This window comes from Sciurus carolinensis, chromosome 2 (genome assembly GCF_902686445.1).
Source record: "Sciurus carolinensis chromosome 2, mSciCar1.2, whole genome shotgun sequence".
Taxonomy (NCBI): Eukaryota; Metazoa; Chordata; class Mammalia; order Rodentia; family Sciuridae; genus Sciurus; species Sciurus carolinensis.
In genome coordinates, this window is record NC_062214.1 from 24,541,859 (window position 1) to 24,554,441 (window position 12,583).

The window sequence follows — 12,583 nt, forward strand, 5'->3', positions numbered from 1 at the left end:
CACACACACACACACACACACACACATACACAAAAGAATTTGTCATTGCTGCTCAGGTTGAGAGATCATTTCATACACACAAAGTATTCCATACAATGAAACTCCCCAATTTAGAAAAAAAGAAATGATTCAAGATTAGCTTCACTTGTCAGTAGCAATTTGCACCTCAGGACACCTAGTGGATCAAAGCCAATGTCTGAGTCGCGAAGGGAAAGTGCGAAGCTACCTGAGTGTAACTGAGCAGGCTGGAGACTTCCCTCTTGGACAGGCGGGAGCTGGATCTGCGTCCTAGGGAGGAAAGAGCGGCGTTCAGGGAGGGACCCGGACTGCAGGAGAGCCAGGTGATGGCTGTGGCCTGGGATCTCCCCACCACCCTTGGGAATTAACTCTCAGGCCCTCTGTTCCCTTGTCCCCTCCAAGTACTCATGGACAACAAGGCACAGGGCCAGGTACAAAAATCAGACCCAGAGCAGTTCTGAGGGGAGCGATGTAAGTCTAGGACAAGAACTGCTGTCCTGTGAGCAGTCAGGTACTGTCTGGTAGGACGCTTGCTTAGCATCTGCTCCGGGCCCTGGGTTTCGATTCCAGGCACCACTAATAACCAATTAGTAAAGATTCTGTCTCTGCCTATCCGCACACATGTGGCTACTTGGCTGAACAATGCAGAAAAAGGCCACTGTCACTCACACAATAGCAGATAGATCTAGGAGACAGCACAGAACGGGAAGGGATAATACAGGGGGTAGAAGGCCGAAGGTGAGTGACTGGGTTTGGCAGTGCTACAGGGAGGGAGGGTGACACAGGAAGTAAGACTCAGTCTCTGCCAGGAGCACAAGCCCAGGCCTGGGATCAGGTGGGTCACACGGCAGAAGGGCCAGAATGCCAGCCTGTGCCGGGCAGGGCCACCCCATGATGAGTGGCAAAGGTCAGAATCCCAGCGGAGGTGAGGAATGGGAGGGGCGGTGGGCAGGGACAAGGCGGAGCTTTGGTGCTGCCACCTCCTCTGGTCAGGGGGCTGTACACAGACCCTCTCCTGGAGATCCATCCAGCTGGGGTCTGCAGCCACCACCCACAGCATGACACCTGACCCCACCCTGACTCCTGTCTGGCCCGGCCACCTCTGATCTCGGGGGTGCGGATGGCCTCTAGGATCGGGGGAGAGGGGGCGTCCTTGGAGTCAGAGGACTGGTCACTGCAGGCCCCGTTGATGATGATGATGGAGTCCTCCCTCCCGCTGGCGCCCTCCTCTTCACTGAGGTGTCTGGTGTCCCCCTTCATTGTTTCCTGTGGGAGAAGACCAGAATGGGCAGGGGAAGGGAGGCAGGGCACAGGGGCAAAAGCCCCATCTTCCTGCCAGTGGCTCTATGTCCTCAAGCCAAGAGATGCCCGTGACCCAACATGAGGATGACATCCTACCCCAGGACCCCCCAGACTGCCCCCCATCGTCTGCCCCCTCACCAAACTCGGAGGCTCAGGACTTGGTTCCATGTGGCCAGGCGGCCCCGAAGGCGCAGATGCCAGCACCCGGGACAGAGGAATGGGCTGGGGCTGGGGTCTGAGGCTCAGGTTGCTCTGTGCAATTAGCTGGCCCCTTCAGACAATGCCATTTAGGACCTAGCTGGCCAGGCCTGCCTGCCGCCGGGCTCCGTCCCCTCTGCCCCTGGCCTCCTCTCCCTGCCCAGCTTCTGCAGGGCCTCAGGAAGCCAGTGCATTATTTTCCCTCCTGACCCCTTTGTTTGCTCTCTCCCTTCCCCTCAATCTCCAGGTCCTCTTCCCACCGCCCCCTCCTCCCCCACAGAACCGCTTCTCTCCTCTCCATGGCAGCACAAGCCCCGCCCAACCCCATCCTCAGGGGCCCATTGGTCTGCTGGACTGTCACTCACTCCCCTCCTCCCTCACCAGCTGGGGTTCTGAGTCCCAAGTTCCCAAGAAGAGGAGGCACAGGAGAACAGCAGGGCAGGACAGGATAGGAATGCCCCACGTCCCCACCCAGGCTTGGCCTCCCCAACTCGGCCCCTCTGTCACTGCAGAATCACCAGGTAATCAGCTAAGCACCACCCTGGGTCACCCACTGCAACACTGCCAGCACTAATTAGACATTTGTTGGATGCAAGAGGTTTCACCTTTTCCCCAGGGTGATTGAGTGCCCAATTTATACAAAAAGAAAACTGCTAAATGAGGTTCATCTCCAGGGTCAAAATTCACATCCAAGCATTGTGGTACTTTTCTTGGTACAGCACATGCCCAGCATGCATGAGGCCCTGCATTTGATCCCCAGCAATGCAGAAAAAAAAAGTTTAACCAAGGACTGGAGATACATCTCAGTAGTAGAGCAGCTGCCCAGCCTGTGGGAAACCCTGGGTTCAATCCCCAGGACCACATGAACAAAGGAATGAATAAACAAATAAAAGAGGCAGAGCAAATATTGGGTACAGACCACATTAACAAGTCCCAGGGCATGGTACCAGCCTAAATCACTGATTTCCAGCCCAACAAGGTGGCACATGCATATAAGCCCTATAGCCTGACTGGGAAAGTTGAGGCCATAAGATCACAAGTTGGAGACCAATCTCAGCAACTTAGTGAGAACCTTAGCTCCTTAGTGAAAGGTTAAAGGGGCTGGGGATGTAGCTCAGTGGGGTAAAGTGTCCCTATGTTTAAAAACCTATACCAAGAACTAAACAAATCAAAAAAAATTAATTTCAAAAACTCACTGGAGTCAGGTGTGGTGGCACACGCCTGTAATCCCAGCGGCTCAGGAGGTCAAGGCAGGAGGATCCCAAATTCAAAACCAGCCTCAACAACTTCGTGAGGCCCTAAACAACTCAGCAAGACCCTAGATTAAATATAAAAAAAAGAGCTAGGGATGTGGCTCAGTGGTTAAGTGGCCCCTGGTTCGATCCCCAGTGCCAAAAAACTCATGGGTTTTTGTGCTTTTTCATCCACCTTCTGTTCGCAAAAATAAAGCCTAGTTGCCGGGCCTAGGCGCTGCGGTCCTCGCGCGTGACTATAATCCCGGCTTTGGTTTCAAGAGGCTACAGCAGGAAGGTCGAAAGTTTGAGGCCAACCTGGGCAATTTAGTGAGATTCTGTCTCAAAAAATAAATAAATAAAATGCCTGGGGATATAGCTTAGTGGTATAGTGACCCTGGGTTCAATTCTCAACACTACAAAAATGAACTATAAGTAAACGTTAAAAATTAAAGCCTAGGTTCAGAGCAAGGCTGATTCTTGTTTCAAACAGCTCCAGAAGCTGTTTGTACCAAACGCTCCTTTCCTGGAAACCTGCCTTGGAAAAGTGACCAGATAAGCTGCTATTTATCAGTCTTTCCTGAGTCTCACCAGGCCCTCCCTGATAACCCACGCTCTCCCTCCCATGGTACCTTCTAGAAATAACGCCTATGGGCGGGGTATATTGACCCCACTTCCACCAGGGGGCGCTGTGAGAGTCTGTTTGAAGAGGCCTGTGGTATCTCTGGATTTGCATAAATTCCATCCTTTAGACCTGCCCATTCCCCAGCATGGACTCAGCACAACTAGACTCTTCTATTCCCCAGGTGGCCCAGGAAGCATGCAGTTGATCCAGCTGCATTGGCATTACCTGGTTACCTTTCACAACCAAGGAATTTTAAGACAGTCCTACACCTGCTTATCGGGATTTTAAGTAGACTTGATCAAGATCCCTGGGTAATAAGTAGGTTAGACAAGCACTGTTCCCATTAGAGATGTACTGAAGCACGCCACTTGGGCTCTCTTTGCCCTGCATAGTCCAAATGTGTAAGTGCCTCTGTTCATGGGCTGTGGCTTTCCCCCACACAGAGAATCTCTTCCCCTACCCGTCCCAGAGCATGCTGGACCCAGACCCACCTGCTGCTTCTCAGGCTTTCTCCCCCACCCTGACCTGGAAGAACAGGCTGGCTGACCTATGGCCAGTTTCAGGGAGACCAATTAACAGGAATCTCAGGAAAGTTGCTGGAATGTAGTTTGGAGTAATAATTAATTTAAAGTTTCACCTCAGGCCACATCAGTGAACTAAGTAAACTTTAGTTGTATGGCCTGGCTGGTGAGTGGACTCATCTACTGCTTCAAGGAGCTCTCTGGGGAGATGGGAGAACACAGAGGATGCAGGCAGGAGCTGGTGGCTATCAGAGGCTTCAACTAAAGGACAAGACTTCACATTTAGGGCCCAGGGTCCCTCAGTCCCTCAGTCCCTCAGACAGCCCCTGACAAGAGTAAGTCGTGTGTCCTCTTCTTAGACTGAGGTGCACCCTGAAGCCCAGAGCTGATTACGTTCCTTGGGCCTCCCTGCAAGGCATTAGCAGGGCCCACTTGCCTGCCAACGTGCTTGAAATGTGGGAAACACTTCTCAGAGTCAAATCGCAGCAGTCTGGAAAAATCTTGGCCTCTAGATCCACACCCATGCCTACTGGACAAAGATTGGGGTAAGTCAATCTGCTACAACTGCCTTCATTACCTTGGTGCCCAGGGATGAGCTGGGCAGGTAAAGATGTGGCCCCTCCCCATTGCATAAGTCAATGGGACCTCATTACAAATTCCTTCTCTGTACTTTTATTACCCTGGCTTTGTGATGAAATCCACACCCTCAGTGCCTCACAGCCACAACTGTGCACACAGACAGCGCACACCAGCTTCCAGAACCTCACCCATCATTAAAATATGCCCCTCTCAGCTGGGCACCGTGGCATATGCCTGTAACCCCAGGGACTCTGGAGGCTAAAGCGGAAGATCACAAAAGCAATTTCCAGGCCCTGTCTGAAAAACAAAAATTAAAAGGGGATAGCTTTGAGGCACAGGGCACCTGGGTTCATGCCTGTGCGCCCACACACACGCCCCCAAAAAAACCCCAGCTCAGTTCCTCTAACCTTTCCGCCGCCTTCTCCAGGTGTGTTACAGCTGCCCCTGTCCCTGCAGCCTGGGAAACCACCCCCATTTCAGATTTCAAATCATGCCAGAAAAGGTTCTCCCAGGGCCTGTCCTCCAAAAGTAATCTGGTCCTTCCCCAAATGGAGACAGATAATATATAAAGCTTCTTATCTGGTGATTTAAATCTTTTCAGCACCATGTATGTATCAGGCTAGTCTGTGCTGTTTGTATTAACTCTATCCCTGTTAGTTCATTTAATCCTTAGCAATACCTGGAGATATTATCCCTATTTTGCATATCGGGAAACTGAGGCACAGATTTGTCAACATATGGCAGGGGTGCAGCTAAGTGGCAGAGTTTGGTCTTAACCATGAAATTCTAGGTTCAACCTCTAGCCTTGCAGAGGGAAGTCAGACACAGTTGATCAATATCCATGGAAGTTAAGAACGTACAAATCTGATCAAAGACTTAGTAAAAGGGATGCAGAAATGAGCATCAGAAATAGCATGGGTGAGCTAGCTGGGTGTGGTGGCCCATGCCTGTAATCCCAGCAACTCGGGAGGCTGAAGCAGTAGGATCTCAAGGCCTCAGCAGCTTCAGCAGTTTAGAAAGGCACTCAGCCTTGTAGCAAGATCCTGTCTCAAGATAAAAAAATAAAAAGGGCTGGGGTTGTGACTCAGTGCCAGAGTTCAATCCCCAGTAACCAGCCCCCAAAACAAAGCACTCGTGCCAGGCATGGAGGCACATGCCTATATCCTCAGCCATTCAGGAGGCTGTAGCAAGAGGATTGCAATTTCAAGGCCAGCCTTGGCAACTTGTTGAGGTCCAAAGCAACTTAGGGAGACCCTGTCTCCAAGAAAACAAAAAAAGCCAGGATGTGGCTGGGTGATTCCGTGCCCCTGGGTTCCACCAGTACCAAAAGAAAAGATGCAGCATTTGTTATCTAATGCTAGATGCAAATGGCTGTCTCTTCCCTAGTCCCTCAGCTTGGCTTCTAGCAACTCCAGGTTGGCATTTCCTAGGTAACTTGCCTGACCCCATCACACGTCAGCTGCTTTATCTGCTGTGCTCTCCCAGAGCTGGAGAACAACTGACGATTATACTCTCCTGGAAGGCGGTGGTATCTCCTAGGGAATTTCCAGAGTGGCAGACCTGCTGGCTGTAGGAATGTGCTGTGCCACCGTGCCACTGTCACATGGGCAATGGTCAGGAGATCCCAGGGGACCCAGCTGGAGGTGGAACACAGTACAAACATCCTTTCACCCCCACCCTCTCTCAAAGCAGGGTCCATTGTCAAACTGCTTTCAACAGGCTCAGATGCCTTAAGTCACCCTGCAAAGTGGCAGAGCCAAGTCTCATGCCCGGGCAGCCCCGGGCCCTGGCCTGACCACTGCACCCTGACACAAGGCAGACAGGAATGATGACCGGGCTGAGCTGGGGCAGCCATCCCAGCTGCTGCGTGTTTCCTTTCACAGGAGGAGGCTGCCTGACCTCTGCGCAGGGGTGACCTTTGCCCCTTTCCCAGAGGCTGGGGTCCAGCATGTGATTTGGTGGTGGGCAGCGGCGTTGGACCAGGTCAGACATGCTCAAATGTAATGTGGCAGACCGGGGGGTTAAATGGCTCCCCCAATTAGCCTCAAGAGCCTAGGGACGTCCCCTCCAACCCAGCAAAATAAAGCTGAGAACTGATGTCATTCATTCCCTCCAGGCGGGGCTGGCATGGCCGCAGAGCTAGTTCATAGCACCTTGTAAATCTTAATTGCATTAATTAAGCTTCATGGTGCAGGATGGAGGGGGTGAGTGGGCATGATGGGGAAGTGGGTGGCAGGGGGCCATTGGGTGTCTCTGCCTCACCTCCAGCCCCCCAGGGCAAAGGAAAGTCAAATTCGGGAGGGTGAGAGGCCCCACACCCCTACCTCAAACATCCCTTGGCCTGCACGCCTGTGCACGGGAGATCTGACTGCAGTTTTTCTTAGCTGTTTTCTCTGCCCACAATTCCAAGAAAACAGGTGAGCTGGACCTCACTGTGCAAGAGGTCAAGCTCCGACTTGACAAATGAGTAAACTGCAGCTCTGAGGAAGCTTTGCCCCCGTTCACAGGGGTCCTCAGGCCTGACACGGGAGACAGAGGCAGGAGTGCGGCAGCAGGCAGGACACATCCAAGGGCAGGGACCCGAAAGGCCACGCAGCAGGCTGGCAGGACAGCCCCAGTTCTCAGGTCAGTCAGGTCTTTCGCCTGATGAGGAATCTCCCCAAAACTCCAGGAAAGGTCAGCCTTACAGGTAATGTTTATCTCAAACCCAGTTTTGTCTGTGAAATGAGAGGACTGCCACCCGGGGCTAGGGACAGTTACTGCTGATACCATGCTACAACCTGGGCACTTTCCCCTCGTGCTGTCCTCCCCAGCCACGCCTCACAGGGATGAGCAGCAGCTCCTGGTGCAGCTCAGTGGTCCAGCACCTGGGAGTCCCTGGGCTCAAGGTCCCCACACCAAACATTTGCAAAAGCAGCATGGCTTCCCCCTCCAGGCCACAGGAGGTGTGGGGACAGCTCAGTACCTCTAAGGCATGATCTCAGCACCCCATCGTGCTATAGCAAGAGGCGGGCCTCGGCATGGTCACTGGACTTCCCCCAAAGAATTTGGGAAACCCTTTGTCCAACATTTGGCTGAGGATGCTCCCAGTGACACTGTACAGAATAGCAGGGCACCAAAATACACCCGAATGCTGCCATTCTATTACCTTTTAGGTAATTCACAGGAAAAAATAATCCAAAGAACAGACTGAAAAGCTATGGCAACTGGAACTTTTTACAGCTGCTGTGTCCACTCCTCTAGCCATCTAATCTTTGCCATACCAGAGCCAAGGACTCTGCCTTGCTTCCCCTGGACTAATATCAAGGAGGCAGATTTTCTGGAAGGACAACCCTAGGCCTCTGAATTCACAGTATGATGTACCCATTGCTAGAGCTAAAAATGCTTTGCTTTAACTCAAGTCACTGAAACAGACATGCCGTGAAGCAGCTTGTTCAGCCCGTGAGGCGATCTTGACACTCCCCACTGCCAAGCATCCCTATGCTGACACACTGGGGATCCACCCTGCCTAAAGCTCCCACCAAGGTCCCCCCAAAGTCCTGCTTCTCCCAGCAAAGGCTGCAAACAAATGGTCATAGTAGGGGACTGGCACCGGGGACAGGAGTGCATAACTGTATTCCCCAAAAGGCAGGAGGCTAAAGCAAGACAGCAAATCCCAAGTTGGAGGCTGAAAGTTCAGTCACTCAGCAAAGCAATGTAACAAGATCCAGTCTCAAAATAAAAGAGGCTGTGGATGTAGATCAGTTGTCGAAGCACCCCTGGGTCCAATCCACAGTACTAAAGAGAAAACAGGAGAGGTGGATGTGGTGGTGTGCACACCAGTAATCCCAGTGACTGGGGAGGCTGAGGCAGGAGGATCACAAAACTGAGGTCAGCCTCAGCAACTTGGGGTGACCCTATCTCAAAAAAATAAATATAGCCAGGAACAATAGCACACACCTGTAATCCCAGCCACTCAGGAAGCTGATGCAGAAGGATCGAAGCCAGCCTCAGCAATGGTGAGGCACTAAGCAACTCAGTGAGACCCTGTCTCTAAATAAAATATGAAATAGGGCTTGGGCTATGGCTCAGTGGTTAAGTGCCTGAGTTCAATCGCCAGTACCCCCAAAAAAATTAAAAAAATACATATAAAAGCTGAGAATGTAGCTTAGTGAAAGAACACCACGGGTGCAATCCCCAATACCACACACCCTGGAAAAGGAGCCGATGGAGATCAACTGAATTCCTCGCAGCCTCCGCGGAAAGCTACCGAGAGGGGCAAAGTGAGGTAGTTACTGTTAAAAAGAGGCCAGGTTTAGAACAAGAAAGCTGCATAATACAACCCATTTGCTCGAGGCAGCAGACCATGTTCTTCTGGTCACTTTTTCTTACTGTAAAAAGTCAAGGTTCAGGAGGGCGACTTGTGGGGAACCCACTGCCCTAAACCCACTCTTATGATCAGAAAACTAAGGCTCTTTTTCCCCTTTGAATAATCAACCTAATTATTTGTATCAGGCTTGAGGTAGTAATCTAATATTCTTCCCCATGAGAGTGCCTTGTGTCAACTCCTCACGTTCCTAGGCTCAGTCCTTGCACCTCCTTTGTTAGATGAGGAATTGCTATGCTGCTCATGCTACTCTGGACTAAAGTGACCTTCCTGTAGATGGGACTCCAGGCATGTGCCGCCCCATCTGGCTCCTGGCCACTGTCTTCTGCAGTGCTGGGGATGGAACCCAGGGCCTCAGGCCTGCTAGGCAATGGGTCACTCTAGCTGGAGAGTAAAGGCTCTTAAGCCGGCCAATTTATCACAGCTTGAATTTTGCCTTTAAGGCTTCCTCTTAAAGCCTTACTGGGGACAGAACCCTCTGGGAGACAGAACCCAAGGGCACACTACACTTGAGCTACATCCCCAGTCCTTTCTATTTGTTGTTTTGGGACAGGGTCTTGGTAAATTCCTGAGGGTCTCGCAGAGTCGCTCTGGCTGGCCTCAAACTTGCCAACCCCCTGCCTCTGCTGGGATTACAGGTGCTCGGCTCGCTCCTGCCTTCATTTTTTAGTTACCTCTTCGGGGATCTAGATTTCTTTCCTAGGGAGCGCAGCCTTCCAAACAGATACATTTAGACAACATTTCTAGCTTTTTTTCATTTTTTTCCCACCATAACCAGCAAAGTCCTGCGCATTAAGCACTGAAAGACAAACTTTCCACAATACGAAGAGAAAAACTAGACACATTATAATCAAAGGGAAAAAAAAGAAAACAGAATAAAGGCCTACAGATGAGTGAGAGGTTTACACAGTCAGCTCACGAAGGAGCCCATGGCATCCCACATAATGTACTTTAAAAAAAATTGGCCAAACTCCCTGGGGAGGGGTTCAGATCTGCCCACCTCAACATAGCCATCCAATCAGGCCTGAACACTGTCATTGACACTAACCTGCTCAGGAGCACAGTAGGCCACACTCCCTGTGTCCTGCCAGTTCAGTGGATTCCAGCCAGGGGGAGGCAGAGATCTTAGAAAGGCATAAGACCTGTAATCCCAGGGCCTCAGGAGGCTGAGACAGGAGGATTGCAAGGTTGAGGCCAGCCTGCTGAGTGAGACCCTGTCTCAAAACAAGTAAAAAACAGGACTGGGGATATGTGGCTCAGTGACTAAGTGCCCCTGGGTTCAGTCCCTTGTGCCAAAAGAAAAAAAAAAAAAAAAAAAAAAAAGGTATTTGCAAGAGTATTTCAGGGAGATCCTCTGGTCTCAGGTCACAATGACTATCATACTTAATACTGTCCAGTTACTCTAACTCCACACCGTGTTCACAGCTCAGCACAGACCACCAGAGGACCCTGGTGAGCTGGGTCCCTTCTGCTCACCTTCAGGGTCTTCTCGGAGTCAAGTGCTGCAGCTTCATGGCTGCTCAGAAGACAATGCCCACAGTTATACCTTTCAGTGTCACACAGTCCACACTCAGGGAGGCCGGAGACCAGGGACACTGCTAGCAATGCAGCCCAAGCAAGGTTCTGTCCCGGACAGGGGGGGATTAGGGGGGTAGTGAAAGCCTAGCTTGCAGCCCCAGCTTGTGTCAAGGGCTCCTGCACCAGGAGGCAGCTGATCTGCTGCAACTTTCCTCAGGTGGGGCTGCGTGGGGGGATGGAAAAGGCCAGGCCTCCTCCCCCTCCCCTCTCAGTGCCCTTCCCCAGACTGTTCTGCAGACAACCTCCACCCCGGCTGCACCCTGGGAAAGAGCAGGAGAGGGTTGGGTCTAGGGGAGGGAAGGATGCCAGGCTATGACCTCTACCCCCCAGGCCTCCTCACCAGTTGCCAGGCCTCCACCTCCCAGGGCACTGGAAGATCCCTAGCTCTGGAACTAAGACCTTTTATCAGGAGATCCAAAGACAAGTTCCATTCACCACCCCACAAAAATGTTCACCCTGAATGTTGTTTCTGTGCTTGGTTTGGGGTGGTGCTAAGATTGGAACCCAGGGCCACCTCCATGCCCGTCTACCAGTGAGCTAGATCCTCAACCCAAATTCATCATCTTCTAAGTCCCAGACATTGATGGAACTTCTCAGAGTAAATATTCAAAAATTAAACATTAAAAATAAAAACAGGCCCGGCTTGGTGGCATATCCTATAATCCCAGCCATCCGGGAGGCTGCAGCAGGAAATCTGCAAATCAAGGCCAGTCTCAGCGACTTATTGAGGCCATAAGCAACTTGGTGAGACCTTGTCTCAAAATAAAAAATAAAAAGGAGGGCTGAGGAGATGGATGAGATAGCTCAGCTGGTAGTGCTTGCTTTGCAAGCACAAGGCCCTGAGTTCAATCCCCAGTACAGCAAAATTAAATAAATAAAATAAAAAGGGCTGCAGATGAAGCCCAGTGACTAAATGCCTTCCAGGTTTAATCCTCACTACCCCTCCAAAAAAAAAAAAAAAAAAAAAAAAAACGGAAACAGGACTGGAGTGTAGCTCAGTAGTAATAGTGCTGGCCCAAATACCAGCAAACATGCAATAAAAATGAAAACAAAATCATATACTCAAAATCATGAGGCAGGGGCTGAGGTTGTGGCTCAGTTGGTAGAGCAGTTGCCTAGCACTGGGTTTGATCCTCAGGACCACATATAATTAAAGGTACATTGACAACTAAAAAAATTTTAAAAACAATTAAAAAAACCAACCAATTTAAAAAACAATGGAGTCAAGTGTGATGGGATGGCACACCCCTAAAATCCCAGGGACTTGAGGGTAGAGCTAAGGAAGGAAGGAGCATCACAAGTTAGAGGGCAGCCTAGAAAATTTAGCAAGATCCTATGTAAAAAATAAAAATTTTATAAAGAGTGGGGATGTGGGTTGGTGGTAGAGTACCTGCCTAGCATGCAAGAGGCCTTTGATTCACCACCCAGTACCACACACACAAAAATGGAATGCATAGTGCTGGGAGGTAGCTCAGCAGCAGAGCACCTACAAACCATGTGGGAGGCCCTGGGTTCAGTTCCCAGGACTGGGGAAAAAAATGGAATTTGTAGAGACAAGTTCAAATAGGAGTTAGAAGCTTAGGCTATCACCAGAAAGTACAATGTAAGGTCAAAGTTCCCAGAACTCTATCAGGCCAGGAGATTCAACCACAACAGGTGTGGTGGTGCTGCACCCCTGTAATCCCAGGGGCTCAGGAGGCTGAGGCAATAGGATCAAAGCCAGTCTCAGCAATTTAGTGAGACCCTGTCTCTAAATATTTAAAAAAGGGCTGGGGATGTGGCTTAATGTTAAGAATCCCTGGGTTCAAACCACCCCCCATTAAAAAGCATTACAGAAAGTGAGCACAGAATCTCCAGGGAAATGGTATCAAGGAATTTCTCCTCTGCACCATGTAAGGCAGCTATACCTCCAAACCGCCAAGGCTTATTTATTATTCTCCCAAACTTGAGATGGGAAATCTCAACCCTCAGACAAACCGCCTGGTCAGTATCAACCTCTCACCTCTCCCAAAACAGAAACACTGTTTTCCTCACTGAATTCCTCCCTTTCTCACTGACTTCTACCCATCAACCCTTTTTTTTTTTTTTTTGGTACCAGGGATTGAACTCAAGGGCACTTAACTAAACCACATCCCCAGCCTTATTTTTTATTTGAGACAGGATC

The 12,583-nt window shown here is 50.5% G+C and overlaps 1 protein-coding gene across 4 annotated transcripts in view; it reads right to left on the reverse strand.

Moving 5' to 3' along the window:
- Positions 1-12,583, reverse strand: part of Dnmt3b (DNA methyltransferase 3 beta) — a 38,993-nt gene that overhangs the window by 21,755 nt on the left and 4,655 nt on the right. For all 4 annotated transcript variants that reach the window (XM_047539745.1, XM_047539743.1, XM_047539744.1 and 1 more), the window contains exons 2-3: positions 1,119-1,284; positions 227-288 (exon numbers count right to left, since the gene is read on the reverse strand). In XM_047539745.1, coding sequence (XP_047395701.1) covers positions 227-288; positions 1,119-1,278 — 222 coding nt within the window. In that variant the 5' untranslated portion in view covers positions 1,279-1,284. The remainder of the gene's footprint in view (positions 1-226; positions 289-1,118; positions 1,285-12,583) is intronic.